Source organism: Squalius cephalus, assembly GCF_949319135.1.
Source record: "Squalius cephalus genome assembly, chromosome: 9".
Lineage (NCBI taxonomy): Eukaryota > Metazoa > Chordata > Actinopteri > Cypriniformes > Leuciscidae > Squalius > Squalius cephalus.
The window spans coordinates 27930938-27947126 of NC_137130.1; the positions used below are offsets into that span (position 1 = coordinate 27930938).

Genomic DNA, 16189 nt, shown 5'->3' on the forward strand with positions numbered 1-16189 from the left:
ATTTACTTTGATTCTGAATGATATAAAAGTGCTACTATGAATGCTGTTATGTTGTAAGTTCAATGTCAACATAATTTATAAATGTGATATACCCTTCTCCATGATATTTATATTGTTCTATAGTATGTCCTTTTTCATATCCTGTGACGGATCCACAGGTCCATGTTCTGAGTATGGTTATTTTAATATTATGTATATACTATTATAGTTTTTATTAATATTTTGAGGTCCATGTTCTGAGCAGTGTTATTTTAATATTATTTATATACTATTGTAGTTTTTATTAATATTTTGAATAAACTTGTATTTTTTATATAATCATTTTCGTTTGAGTTTTAATCATTTTGTTATGCATTTTTGTCATTTTTATATTTTTATTTAAGTTTTAGTTGTAGTCATTTTAGTAGTACTTCAACTTCAACTACTTATCAGTTAGTTGCAAAGGCAACATATCTTTTCCATCTAGCATTTAGGTTTTTTTTTTTCAGCTTTATTTCAATTAACAAAACGTTTTTCATAGCTCTAGTTTTAGTTAACAATAAGTTTGAATGTGTAAACTCTGCTACATATGATGCTAGAGAAGGCAGTTCCTCCCACTGAACTTTCACCTAGTTCTGCATACGGAGCCGATCAGCCTGAGGAACATTCTGTGGAAGAGTGGAAAACCCCTTTCTGCCTCACACAAGTACAATTCTGGGAAAACTGTGGAACTGAACTTTGTATTTAAGAAGGTTATTTAACACAGAAGCAAAACCTTTATTGTGAAGGAATTTAAACTTCACCTTCAGAGTAAAAAAACACCACGGCTTTGTACACAATCTTGACTGCCCACATTGTCATTATGCAAGTGATGCATTTTTTGCTCACATATGTGACAACATTTCTGATTTTTGCATATTGGTTGAAAAAAGTCTTTATAATCCACATGCTGGTGCAGAAAGAAGCAAGGAAGAAAGAGACTTACTCTTCTCAGGAGGGTTGAAGCCTGGTTTCAGGCAGTTGAGGAACTCATCAAAGCTCAGTTTCCAGTCGGCATTCTCATCTGAGAGCTCAATAAGAGCGTCCACACAAAGGCTCCTGCGAGATACATGTGGGATCATTTTGTAAATTCCTTTTAGGACAAACCATTTTCTTCAGATGTGATCAAGAGGACATTTTAACATAGTTAAAAACACAAGTCCTATTTGTGTTTCCAATGCACTATCCAGCTAACCAGTAGGACAGTGAAATGTTTGCCTGTTATTATCAGTGTTTGAAGAGTTTTTCCACTCTAGGTCATCCTGACCGACAGATGGACATAATAAACTCCCATGACCTTTACTGTCAGAGAAACAGGAAGAAGTCCTGTGTGAAAGAGATTATTATGATGATTATAACAGTAGTGTAGGCTAGTGGATAGAGATTGTTAGTGGCTACACTGTAAAACTTTACTGTAAATTTACAGCGAATTTCCTACAGAATTGTACTGTATTTCCATAATACAGTATTAGGCTGTATATTTTACAGAACAGCTGTAAATATACAGCACATTTCTGTTTTCAACCCGATAAATTCGTAATACAGTATCATACTGTAAAAGCACTGCATTGTGGGATTGATTTCTTTCGCGCTCAATTCAGTTCAAATGTGACGCGAGCCGACAGTAGCTACTACAGGCAAACTTGATTTGTCAGCGGGATTCAACTGAACAGAATAATCATTCCTGTTAACAAGATAAACAGTGTCTGCGAATCTGTGAGCAATTTTTAAGCTTTTGTGAGCTTCGGTTCGTGTTTGAAACATTAGTTGTCTGTGACGCAGCAGAAAATGGGCGACATTAATGTTACATGAAGACGGATGGAAGAATTTGTCATCTGAATAACCTGCGCCTGTGACGATTAGTGGGATTTAGAGTTTGAGAAGATGGAAAATTGTTCAACTGAGTGATACGGTAAGCCAATATATTTTGTTTTTTTGCGTTCGCATTTCTACATTGTTTTCACAAATGCTTATTTGGTTTGATTTTGCGATCGCGGTTTTCTACCGCGGCCGCGCAAACAATTCATTCTGTTCCACCTGTTTACCAAGTAAGTTAACGTTAACTTCGATATTTCACATAATAGGCAACATATACCATGTTATTTGCATGACCTGCTTTTGATATATATTTTTCGTTTCAGGCTTTGTAATCTGATGACGGTCCAGTGCTAATGTAAGTGCTTTTAAGTAGTGTTACAGTTATAGTCTATGTGGTAAAATAAAATAAAAAATGCTATCAAATGCTGTCAGTTCTGTGATCGTGCTTTTGAATCGTTGTCAGAATTTTCAATTTTGCTAGCATAAAAAAATCCATGTTAATGCTGTTTTCAAATGTAGTATTCCTGATTGCCATGCCATATGTTCCTACAAATTGCCTAACAATTCAAAGAGAAGTTAGACGGTGTTATCCTTCAAGCAGATAAGTAGATGATATTCAACAAATCTCATTAATCTGTAATATATGTTTTATGTTTTGGTTCTGTTGATCATGGTTGTGCTGTCCTTTTTAAAAATTGTTTCAGGAATTTGCAACGCTGATGTCCAGCAATCTACATTTGCCAGAGAGTCCATGCCTTATTTCCTGGTATGTAAACATTAAAGGTTTAAGTTTAAACCTAAAATGAAAAGCCATCATTTACTCACTCCACTGCAAAATATGTTTTTCTTAATTAGTGTTTTTTTCTTGTTTCCAGTCCAGATATCTAAAATTCTTACATGAAGAAGCATTTAATTGACAAGTAAAAAGTGTCTTGTTTTCTGAAAGAATAAGTAAAAATTTAGTGAGTTTATGCTTAAAACAAGCAAAATAATATGGCAGTGCGTTTTAGTGTTCTTCTAACCCTAATCAATTTTAATTTTTAGGTGAAAATTTTAATTTATAGAACTATGAATAGATAGACAACTACATCGAACCACAGTGGAACCCACAATAGTTATTTTAATTATTAATATTATTTATTAATTCATTTTATTTTGTATTTTTTTCAATTACAGGTCAATCTCTAAGCAACCAGTGCTGGACATTACGTTTGGAAGGTCAAGGTGTGTGTGGAAAGGATCACAGCCTAACTTCATCGCTGGCCTGGCAGCGCTGTTTGCCTCCTCCTATAACTTCAGCTTGCAGTACAGGAAGAGGCAGCACCTTGAGTTTGTTCAGAGGTTAGTCATTAGCATATTTGCCATTCATATAAATATTAGACTGAATTGTGACTTGTCTTGACAGTATTTATTAAGCTGACTGACTACTGGTATGAACAATATGGCCCTGGTTTCCATACTGGGCTTAGCTTAAAGGGTTAGTTCACCCAAAAATGAAAATTATGTCATTAATGACTCACCCTCATGTCACTCCAAACCCGTAAGACCTCCGTTTCTCTTCTGAAGACATCTTAAGATATTTTAAATTTATTCCGAGAGGATTTCTGTCCCTCCATTGTAAGTGAATATATACATTTTGGTCCAAAATGAACAAAAACTACGACTTTATTCAACATTGTATTCTCTTCCGGTCTGTTTTTCATCCGCGTTCACGAGTCCACATTTACGCTGCTGACGTGTTATCTGGTGCGTCAATATGGACTCGTGAATGCGGATGGAAAACAGACCGGAAGAGAATACAATGTTGAATAAAGTCGTAGTTTTTGTTCATTTTGGACCAAAATGTATATTCGATGCTTCAAAACATTCTAAATAACCCACTGATGTCACATGGACTACTTTGATGATGTCTTTATTACCTTTATGGACGTGAACAGTGACACGTCCATTGACTTACAATGGAGGGACAGAAAGCTCTCGGAATAAATCTAAAATATCTTAAGATGTCTTCAGAAGAGTTCAGAGGTCTTACGGGTTTGGAGTGACATGAGGGTGAGTCATTAATGACATCATTTTCATTTTTGGGTGAACTAACTCTTTAAGACAGGTCTAGGCCTTAATAAAATTAGGGTATTTAAGCAGCTTTTATAAAAATGTCTAATAAAAAAAAAACATTACTGGTGTGCATCTTGAGACAAAACAGTGGCAGTCACATATTTAAGATATGTCAGTGCAAGTTGTTTTCAGTTGAAGGATTAGTGAAAATTCTATCATTAATTACTCACCCTCATGTTGTTCCAAACCTGTAAGACCTTTGTTAATCTTCAGAACACAAATGAAGATATTTTTGATGAAATCTGAGAGGTTTCTGAACCAGCCATAGACAGAAATGTCTTTGCAATTTTCAAGGCCCAGAAAGGTAGTAAAAACATTGTTTAAATAATCCATGCAACTACAGTGGTGCAACCTGTTTTGTGCACAAAAAAAAATAAAAAAATAACGACATTATTCAACAATCTCTACTCTTTCACGTCATTCTCCTACGCTGTTGACGTAGTGTAAACAGTGTCAAGTCACCTTCATTTATATAGCGCTTTTAACAATATAGATTGTTTCAAAGCAGCTTTACAGTGATAATAGGAAATTACAGTAACATAGATTGTTTTGGCTTTACAGCAGCTCTAGAATAAAGTTATTAGATCGACTATCTTTGACTGTCAAAATGCAGGCGGACACAGCTTCCGTGAGTTGTTCAAAATCTTTATTTTTGGTAAACTCTGTGTACACAAACAATGTTCTCAATGATCGAGTTCATGTGTAGAGCCCCTGGTGATACTTCGAGCACAGTTTCATGTTGTGTCGAGCCTCCTTAGTGTTTTAAAAAATAGCGATTTTTAATGCTATCATAGTCCAAGCACTCCCATTCAAAAGGCAATTAGACCGAAAACGAAAATACGGTCAAACTTAAGTGGCGTTTCCATCCTAATTGTGCTTTTAAATGAAAGTTTGCCTCTGGTAGATTAACAAAAAGACCCTAGGTTGCATTTTGGCGAGAGTTACCCTTTAATACACTCCGGCCTACTCATCCTCACAAAACAGTGTAGGAGAATGACATGTAAGAGAAGAGGTTATTTTGGGGTTATTTTGCGCACAAAAAGTATTCTCGTCACTTCATAATATTAAGGTTGAACCACTGTAGTTATATGTTCTATTTACCAATGTTTTTACCACCTTTCTGGGCTTTGAGAGTTGCAATGACATTGATGTCAATGGAGGGACAGAAACCTCCCAGATTTCATCAAAAATATCTTAATTTGTGTTCCGAAGACGAACGAAAGTCTTAAGGGTGAGCAATAATGACAGAATTTTCATTTTTGGGTGCAAACATGCATTTTAGTCTGGTAAATGTCATGTTTAACATTATCATGTAGTCATGTATGCAATAAACATTGCAATGCTTGCAATTAAAGTTAAATTATTTCTGTCACAAAGGTTTGGGCTGGATTCTGGCAATGTGTGCTCTATATAAACAGAGTCTATGGCTGTCTTTCCACTGATACTCTGATGGGACCTGATGAGGGGATGATATTAAAAGTTGTAGAATAAAACTTTAAATCTGGCAACCCCACTTCCAAAAGTTTAGTTAGTTGACAGTGCGCATGTAAACAGACACATTGAGTTGATGTATTTTAACCAGGGCAGAAAAAATATCAGTTATTGATCACAACATCCAACATTGCATTTTTTTTTATGTTGTTCAGTTTTATCCAAACAGATTAGTCGTTAAAACCGATATCTGTTTTTTATTTACACATCTTTTGTGCTGTCTCTCTCTGTCAAAATATATAAACTCAGTCCATAATATTTCATTGTTTTTTTTCCTTTCTTTTCTGCCTTTTAGACGATTTCCTGACATCAATCCTGAACGTGGATCAAAAACAAAGAAAGGACAAGTAACTTCAAACAAAACTGGCCAAGTTGTGCAAAAAAAGAACACTGTAAGCCTACAGGTGTCCTCACTTCTGCGAAAACTTGAAGACTTTGAATGGGATTTCGTTTGCACTTGTATGGACTTCAAAACAGAAACAGCAATTCACTGCCATTATAAAGCTTGGAAGAGCCAGGACATTTTTTAATATATCTCCGATTGTATTCGTCTGAAAGAAGAATGTCATATAGACCTAGGATGACTTGAGGGTGAGTAAATTTGAGCTAATTAAATTTTTTGGGTGAACTATCCCTTTAATTAAGTGCTAAGTGTTACCTGTTTGTTGTTAAGTGTTAAAATTGCATTTTATGTTTAAAAAATTCAGCCAACATGTTCACAGAAGGCAATTTTCTGATCTTTGCTTTTAACCAAAATAAATGTTTTAAAACCCAGAAAATGTTGTTTTCTTTTTCCTAGTGTGACTACTATACAATTTATTGCTGTAGACAAGTTTAATATTGTAAAAGTATGTGGTATATACTGTATTTGGTAATTACAGTGGAGTACTGTAAATGCTTTTTACTGTACTAGTGCTGTAAAAATACAGTATGTGGCTGGCAACCCAGCTGCCAGTATTTTACTGTAAATTTACAGTACAATGTTTTACAGTACAATACTGTAAATGCTGTCTACAGTACTAGTTCTGTAAAAATACAGTATGTGGCTGGAAACCTAGCTGCCAGTATTTTACTGTAAATTTACAGTACAACGTTTTACAGTACAATACTGTAAATGCTGTTTACAGTACTAGTTCTGTAAAAATACAGTATGTGGCTGGCAACCCAGCTGCCAGTATTTTACTGTAAATTTACAGTGAAAAGTTTTACAGTGTAGTGGATAAGGGTTGTTCACTCAAAAATGTAAAGTCTGTCCTCATTTAGACAAAAGGATACAATATCCTGACTTCTGCATTCCACTGAACAATTGTGTCTAAATTTTGTTTTTCGACCAGCTTTCACATAAGACAGTTAAAGATCAGGAGAACTTTTAACATATATTTTATGTATAGACCAAGCGTGCCGCTCAAGCCCTGAAAAGTGAAGCCAAAACGTCTCGATCGCCCCCCCGGTGACTGGTCCTAGTATAGGTCATAAGCCCCGCCTCCCCGTGTTATTCAACGGGACGTGAGACCAACTAAACAATTAAATTACACTTCAAATATCTTTTTTCCAAAGGTGGTTTCTTTCATTTGCTGTCGTTTTTATCACGCTGATGTAAGTTCAAGTGTCTGTTTCAAAAATAAGTTGGTTTTTAGTTAGTTACGTGATGCGGTGGTCATGATTGACAGCTGTGATTGACAGGTTCTCTGAGCGAAGTAGTCACTGAAGCACCAACGGACATTTTTTTTCGGGATCTTCGGAGGACTGAGGAGATTGTATTTACTTTATTTTAACAAGTCTCTTGTCGTACTGCAATCAATTTTTAAAAAAGTGTGCAGAATCCATTCTCTCTGAGTGCATTCGTCGAGAGTGAGGGCGGAGCGTTGATTTCGCGGCTTTACTTCCTGCTCACGACTGCGCAGGTCTGGTCCCGAGATCGCTACTGCGCAGACTCAAGTTCCAATATGTCAGCGCCATATCGGGACTCTGGCGGCTTCAGTTCTCGTCAATGGAAGAGAGCGAAGGGGCGTCGTCCATCTTTTTTTACAGTCTATCTATGTTATAGACGTATTGATATTTTCAGCTGATCATTGAAATGAATGGAAATTAAAGGTGTAATTCACACTTTCCCCTCCCTACATTATTAGATTAATGTTGATTACTAATTGTCAATGCCAGACTTTTAAACTATTTTGTGCCCCCAATCTTGCAAATTTGGTTATATCCTTGAATACCAACATATGTAACTCTAGACCGTTTGTACACTACCATTCAGTGTCACATGATTCTTCAGAAAGCATTATATTAGTCTGATTTGGGCTCAATAAACATTTATTATTATCAGATTGAATAGAAGTTAAAAAGAAAAGCATTTATTTGAAATAGAAATGCCTACTGTCTTTTGAACAATTGAACCCATCCTTGCTGAATAAAAGTATTAATTTCTTTCAAGAAATAATAACACCTTACTGACACCAAACTTTTGACCGGTAGTGTTGTGGTTTTGTGAGTGAGTGTGACTGTGTGTGTTTTCACCTGAGTAGACGGTTGTTCTCCTCTTCAACGTAAGAGTTCATCTGAACGGCGGTCTCATTGTGCTGAATGAACTTGAGCAGCTCTGAAGAATCCAGCTGAGTGTCTCCGTTATCATAATTCTACCAAGAAGCATAAGAGCATACTGAAAATAAATGTAATGAACTCAGTATTTTCACACTTGAAATAGTTAACCCTCTGTCATTATAAAACCTCAAGTAAAAGGAATCGTGGGTTATCCTGCTTCAAGTTTCACACTGCTCATAATTTACCCGTGGTTAACAATTAATCCTGGTTTTCATAAACTATCACATGGTTTCACACTACATCCCTAAACCCTGGGTTAACAATCTTATTTGCTGTGTCAGTGTCATTTAAAGGCTCTAGCGTTGCGCATTCTCGTATTGCCGACTGAACTATCAAGTTTTTCACTGAAAGGACTTTTTGGACTATAAAGGTAAGAATGAAGAGATCTCTTCACTCCAATTGTCACATTTGCAGTCATAGTTTGACATTTGTTGTCTCAAACGCTGAAACAACAGTTTATAAGACACAGTGTTTCTGTTACTGTCCAAAGCACAATAATATAACGCACGATTGGTGAAGTCTTAACATTCTAACACCACATCGTTTCACACTGCACACGTTTTGCACCACAATGCGGTTTGGTTTGGTTGTAAAACCAGCTAAACCTCTTTCGGAGCAATGTTTCATAACCTCTGCTTCTAAATTACAAGTGTGAAACATTCCTTTACCCGGGGTTAAAACTTGAAAAGGCCAAGTGTTGAGATCAGACAAAAAAGTATGCTTAATTTAATTAACTTTTACATTTTGATTAACAATTAAACAAATAATTACAATATTTTTTTTACTACAATTAATTGAAGACAGGCCATTTTAAGTCATGGAAACAGACATTTTATGTGATTACATCTCGCTAACTTGAATGCTAAGTTAGTTATCTAATATCCTTAAAGTTCCCATGAAAGTTTTTCGTCTTGTCGTATGAATATGTTAGCCTTACTGTTATCTGTAAGCTAGTGTGTTCCAAAACAATGACAACATTTGCATTAAGAAGATATAAGAATTCAAATTTACAGTCTCTCATTTCTGTGGATCAATGATTTTGATGGCATCAATCTACAGGTACATACACTTCAGCTTCTCATCAGATATTCTGTCCAATCAAATCCTCCCTAGAATCTAAAGAATTTCTTCCTGCAATGGGATTGTGAGACGCCGCAGGCCAGACTCTGACCGCTGAGGTTATCTGGTCTCTGCGCAGGTTCTGCAGTGAAGTTTGCTCTGAGCAGATAGTCTGATGACTGATATGTCTGATATCTACTCGGTCGTCTGCAAATGTGTGTAGGACAGTAGGTAGAGGAGACCGTGCGCTACAATATATGAACCCTTTTCACATTTCTGGGCTTCTCCAAAGCGGAAGTCATCGTAGTTTGGGTAAACATCTATAGTAGTGAATGGAAATTATATATAATATAATTTTTGTGTTTGCATATTTTGCTCCAGTAGCAACAGAAAAAATCCAAAATGGTGTTTCTATAACTTTACAAAAGAAGTAAAAAAGAGAGGAGAGAAAGATGCAGTGTATTTGGTGTCACTCCCTCAGCTGTTGTATTAGAAACTCTCTAGGTATCTGAAATTGAATGCCAAGTTAATGTTACACTAACACAAAGTATATTGTTATAAATGTACATTAAACATTGTAAAAATGAAAATACAAAATGCTTTGCTAGATTTGCGATGTTAATAAATGTGGAAACACATCATCGCAGTAAAAAAAAAAGCCATAGGTTCAAATTCTTCAGTTTATACATACACATGCATACTTTGAAACTTTTACACATCATGCTCTTGGTTTAATCTTATCACAGCAGTTTGTCAGAAGACTGTACTCTGCCTGGTACAAGTGATTTTGTCATGTTGACCAATAAACAAGAGTAAAATGACATGTTCATGATTGAGTCAAACTTCCAGGCTTTGTTCCCCCAACATTTGAAGGGAAAATTGACTTGAAAATTGAAATTATTCCATCATTTATTCCCCTAATGTCGTGAAAATGACACTGTTTCTTCTGTGGAACACAACACAATATATTTTGTAGAATGTTTCACTGAAAGTCAATAGGGTTCAAATCAACATTTGACCCCATCAACTTCCATTGTTTGGAGATTTCCAAAATTTTCTTTTGAATTCCACAGAAGAAGAAAATTCATACAGGATTGGAATGAGTGAGCAAATAATGACAGGAATTCATTTTTGGGTGGACTATCCCTTTAAATACTTTAGAGAAGGATGTTTAACTGATCTGAGCAGCATATGGATTATTAGTCAGGTGATAGCAGTCAGTCAGATTTATGGATTGTGCTGACAGCTGTTCATGACAGCCTTGTTCATCAGCCATCTGTGCGTCACATCTCTGCCAGTGCAAAGGTGAACTAATACTGAAACAGACTGATCCATAAAAAGATCCAACAAACTGCTGCTATGCAAACAGAAGTCATTTTAGGTGTATTTTACACGCCTTAGGAGGTTGCCAGAAAAATGATGTGGCGTGTCCTGAAGGCAATTTGAAGAGCAGCAGGAGGGCGCAGACATTCCCTGGTGGAGGCTAATATACAAAAAGCCCTGATGCTGAAGGAACTAGACCAGAATAAATCTCTTTCCTTTCATGACTACACTTCAAACTGATATCAATGCAAAAGAGATGTCAAACATTTGTCTTTGTAAATTTGCAGGCATTTGGAAACCAAAATTGTCACTTAACCTATTCTGCTTATGTTATGATGTTAATAATTCTGCATATTGTTGGCAGTGGCGGAGCCATATGCCTGAAGCGGCATTTGCTTCACACCAGACACATCGCGCTCTCAAGTTCAAGTTCTCAAAAGTGCCGTGGATGTGATTTGCTGTAAAACGGTAACAGAAAGGACAATCTATAATGTCCATAAGCAAAGACTTCATTAAATACACAGAAATACACACTCTTCCATTAAATGGTGAAGTCATTATGCAGATACATAAACAACGATTTAAGACAAAATTATGTAATTTAATAGAAAACTATGAGTGGCGCTCTGTGGCATGGCAGATATCAGTTAATCAGATATATGGGGTGTTCAGAGCCACCCTGGACACCCCTCTGGCCCCGTCACTAACTGTTGGGCCTATGCAATTAAAGGACAATTTTGAAATGGTAAGACAAGACACCCCATGTCAATAAAGGGTACAAGAAATAGGATTAAAAAATAGATACCACCATACTTACAGTTGATTGATTACATTAAGAATTTCAAGCATTTGTTTTTGGTATTACAGGTTTTCTGAAATATTATGTATAAATAAGCAAGTGTAACATGTAGTTCTATGTCTTTTTTGTTTCATTGTGTTTAGGTTCTGTTTTCCCTAACCTGGTTTGCCTGAGTTTCCCTGTGCTCATTAGTTTCATTAGTTCCTAATTTACGCACCTGTTCTGTTTTCTGTTGATTACTCAGTATTTAAATCCCCCTGTAGTCAATGAATGTATCCCTTTAAGCTCATCTTTGATCACCAAAATGACACATTTAAATGTTTTTTCCTTGAAAAAAATGTGTCATGCCTTAAAATAGCTTGAATGTAACTCTGCACCCTTGCCTCATTTAGTACACGTTGTTCTATGAATATGGAAATTATCCCCGCCTCCACTCACTCACTCCAGCTCAGAGATCCACTCGTTGACGATCACACCTTGACCTGATTGGTTACAAGGTAGTTTGTGACATCAGAAACACCAGCGATTTCATATCGTGTTTTTGAGACTGTCTTTGGTTCACTGCAGTTTTAAAGAGAAAATACTCAGCAATGGTGATGACTTATGAATTTGCACATGGTTTGTCTTAAAGCGTATTAAAAACAACACATTGACGTATAAACAACATTAAAAGCTAGATTTTAACCACAGGGGGACTTTAACAATTTCCTTAGTTCCTAATTTACGCACATGTTCTGTTTTCTGTTATGAATCAGTTTATACAGTTTTTGGTTCGGTCTCATTTATGTATTTATGTGGTTGTTATACTATTACTCCTGAAATCTCCTGCGTATTCTTGTTGGATTATTATTAAAGACCGTTTTTGTTGTTCACTTCTTCATCGTGCGCTTAATTGAAGCCACTTTACACTTTAGCCACATATATACTAATTTGCATACATTTTAAGAACATAAATCTGAACATTGGATGAAGCCAGGTTTAAAATTCTTGTTTCATTTTGTTGACATATTCAAATTTTAATTTACAGATTTACAGAAGCAATTTTTTTATCTCTTTTTTTCCACTTGCATAAATCACCATGTTTTTTTTGGATTAAAATGTTTTATAAAATAAGGTAGATAATAAATAAACAAACCTTACTGTAAAAACCTTCAGAATATAGATGGATTAAAATTGTAAAGTTTGATGTAAGTGCTACTGAAGTGAAGATTTCTGACTCAGTTTGAGAAAACAGCCTTCAAAGATATGCATTAGAATTTAAATCTACAGATGGAAATACATAAAGTGCAATAAAATAAACACTTAAAAGTGTATTTTGGATGTTTTTGAAACGTAGCCCAAAATCGAAAAACTTTTTGCCGGTAGTGTGTGTCTTGTCATAAAGTACGAAATTATACGAAATTATTGCAGGTTTAATATTTTAAGAGACTGAACACACCTTGAAGTACTTGAGGAGGATATCAGTGAAGTTGGAGCCCTTCTGGAACCAGCCGTCTGGAACAACCTCTGTCTGCAGCCAGTCGATCACACGTCTGCGCAGCTCGTTACGATCCGCAACGTAACACACAACTTCAGAGATCACAGACACAGGCAGACAGACAAAAAGTTAGACAGAAGAACAGAGAAATGATAACACATATATCATATGCTAACTGGTGTTTCAGGTTTAGTGAATTCAGCTTTATCCTCCTGGGATCCAGCAAGTCAGTTTTGTTCTTGACAGAGAACATTTTACTGATGAGATCCACTGGTGCATCATAAAAGAGGACATCCTGGGCTTCTTAGAAATGCTTGGGAGTTCTCTTCTTGGTTTTTAGAAATTTGTGATTATCATGTCCATTTGATAAATGTCTGATATTTGAAACCAATTTTAACCAATTTGTTTCTCTGAATGAGAAACAGTAGGGGAGAGTGGGGTGATTTGTGCCAGGGGGGGAAGTAGTTCCACCCTTGTTTCTGGAAAACCATAGAAGAAATTGGTCATGTGACCACATAATTTTGAAAAGCAATCACTTTTACTCGTCCTCCAAAGAAGAGAGACACATGGCATGAGAGTTAAGCACATTTTAGTGCAAAAAACTGTTTTTTCCCTTTCAAAGTAAAATTTCTATGATTAAGGTTTTTTGATTGTAGTGTCTGAACAATTATAGACAAGTTTGAAAACATTTCACACATGTTTTAGTGCTTTAGTAGTCTACACAATGAGTCTATACAGTTAGCATGATGTTAGCTCTTAACTGCTGGATCATGCTAGTTTTTCAAACTTGTGGGTCTGGGGTGATTTGTGCCAAAGGGCCTGGGTTAAGTTGTGCCAGATCCAGACCACCTAGACCTACATACTCACAGGGGATAATCTTGAGAAGTGAGGAGATGGGCATGCCTCATCATTGTTTTACTTAGGCCTGCCTGCTATTTGTTTAATTTAGCTAACACTGATTTCAGTTTTGGGTTTGCACTATGTTATTAAAGAGAAGTTTTATTCCATTTTTAAGTGGCCTATGTCACAATAGGATGTTTAGAAATTAGCCTAGTCACTTTATTCTTATGTTACATAATTGACAGACAGCGCTATGTCAACAAGCATCTATTGCCAAAGCCTTTTTGCCTGAAATGATTCACAAATATCATATATTGTGTTGCTATGGTGCTCTAAATGGTTGCTAGGGCGTAGCTTGATAGCTTCACAATGATCCTGAGAGACTGATCGGTCGTCTGAGTAAAATGAGCCCGTCCCCTTGTCTCTATGACACTGTGATCCAGAGTTATGTTCAATACAAAATCCCTATGCAATTGACCATAGTGAAAAACGCATGCTATGGTATTCCAGGGTGACAATATCTAAATAAACCTTAAATTAGTAATTTTGTATTGAATTTATCTTGCTTTCATAGAGCAGTATGGTTCATAACATTAAAATGTTCTGTTTTACTTCAGAAATCACAGGCACAATTTACCCCCAATGTATTCCCCCAAAGGCACAACTTCCCCCGCACCAGGGCCAAGTTGTGCCATGAGACCACTTTTTTTCCAAGAGCTATATTTCTGAAACAATTTATTTCAGATCCAAAGTTATTGTTCTCAGGGATGCACCACATCCTGAAATATATGTACATCCTTAAGTTGAAGGCATTACTGCCATGGCCTCACTTTAAAGTCACTTTGAGTAAAAACTGGCACAACTCACCCCACTCTCCCCTATTCTGTAAGAAAGAAATCTGTATAAAAAAACAGAAAAGGTACTAGTAATTTTCTGCAAGAATATTATCTGCTAAGTTTACAGACACTAAAGGGCCGTTTACATGACACCGTTTTCAACTAAAAACGTAAAACTTTTAATACGTTCTGGACATTTATTTACACGACAACAGCATTTTGGGGGCCTGAGGACCAAACTTTTGAAAATGGGATAGAAAGTGCAAGTTTTTGAACGTCTCTTCATTACCGACTCTATGTAAACTACAAAAACATGAACATAGTAAAAGAAAAGAAAGAACAACATAGTAAAAACGGTGATGTCATGTGGATGCGTGTTACGTGTTCAGTCTATAGGCATGTAGTGTTTCTTTACAAAGTGGCATGGCATCGTTTTCACAGATCCGTGTGAACGGAGATCGTTTTGCAGCTTTGCAGTTTGCCACATCAATTTGCAGTTACATCAAAAAAGTAATGTGATTACGTAATGTATGTTACTTGTAATGCATTACTTTACTCGTTACATCAGAAAAGTAATCGGATTACGTAATAAATGTTTACTTGTAATGCTTTACTCGTTACATCAGAAAAGCAATCTGATTATGTAATGCATGTTACTTGTAATGCTTTACTCATTACATCAAGAGTAATCTGATTACGTGATGCATGTTACTTTTAATGTATTACTCGTTACATCAAAAAAGTAATCTGATTATGTAATGCATGTTACTTTTAATGTATCACTTTACTCGTTACATCAAAAAAGTAATCTGATTATGTAATGCATGTTACTTATAATGCTTTACTTGTTACATCAAGAGTAATCTGATTACGTGATGCATGTTACTTTTAATGTATCACTTTACTCGTTACATCAAAAAAGTAATCTGATTATGTAATGCATATTACTTATAATGCTTTACTTGTTACATCAAGAGTAATCTGATTACGTGATGCATGTTACTTTTAATGTATCACTTTACTCGTTACATCAAAAAAGTAATCTGATTATGTAATGCATGTTACTTATAATGCTTTACTCGTTACATCAAGAGTAATCTGATTACGTGATGCATGTTACTTTTAATGTATCACTTTACTCGTTACATCAAAAAAGTAATCTGATTATGTAATGCATGTTACTTATAATGCTTTACTTGTTACATCAAGAGTAATCTGATTACGTGATGCATGTTACTTTTAATGTATCACTTTACTCGTTACATCAAAAAAGTAATCTGATTATGTAATGCATGTTACTTATAATGCTTTACTTGTTACATCAAGAGTAATCTGATTACGTGATGCATGTTACTTTTAATGTATCACTTTACTCGTTACATCAAAAAAGTAATCTGATTATGTAATGCATGTTACTTATAATGCTTTACTCGTTACATCAAGAGTAATCTGATTACGTGATGCATGTTACTTTTAATGTATCACTTTACTCGTTACATCAAAAAAGTAATCTGATTATGTAATGCATGTTACTTATAATGCTTTCCTGGTTACATCAAAAAAGTAACCTGATTATGTAATGCATGTTACTTGTAATGCTTTCCTCGTTACACCAAAAAGTAATCTGATTTTTGTATGCATGTTACATGTTATGTGTTACTCCCAACACTGCAGATTTCAGATGAGATTGAAAACACCTGATCACTAGTCTGAAAACATCAATAGATCAATGTAGATTTCAGTCTGATGTTTTCTCAGAGAGGAGAGCTACAGTAGAAATGTGTCTTTTTAAAACATAATTAGATTTATAAG

At 35.5% G+C, this 16189-nt stretch overlaps 1 protein-coding gene and 1 long non-coding RNA gene across 2 annotated transcripts in view; one reads left to right on the forward strand and one right to left on the reverse strand.

The window, feature by feature from the left end:
* Positions 1-16189, reverse strand: part of fstl1b (follistatin-like 1b) — a 52841-nt gene that overhangs the window by 4537 nt on the left and 32115 nt on the right. Inside the window, exons 6-8 of the mRNA XM_079881210.1 lie at positions 12663-12793; positions 7960-8078; positions 965-1077 (exon numbers count right to left, since the gene is read on the reverse strand). Coding sequence (XP_079737336.1) covers positions 965-1077; positions 7960-8078; positions 12663-12793 — 363 coding nt within the window. The remainder of the gene's footprint in view (positions 1-964; positions 1078-7959; positions 8079-12662; positions 12794-16189) is intronic.
* Positions 1076-6217, forward strand: LOC307164392. The gene is made up of 5 exons (XR_013822273.1): positions 1076-1930; positions 2160-2191; positions 2356-2602; positions 3013-3177; positions 5738-6217. It is a non-coding gene; the product is annotated as an uncharacterized lncRNA (long non-coding RNA).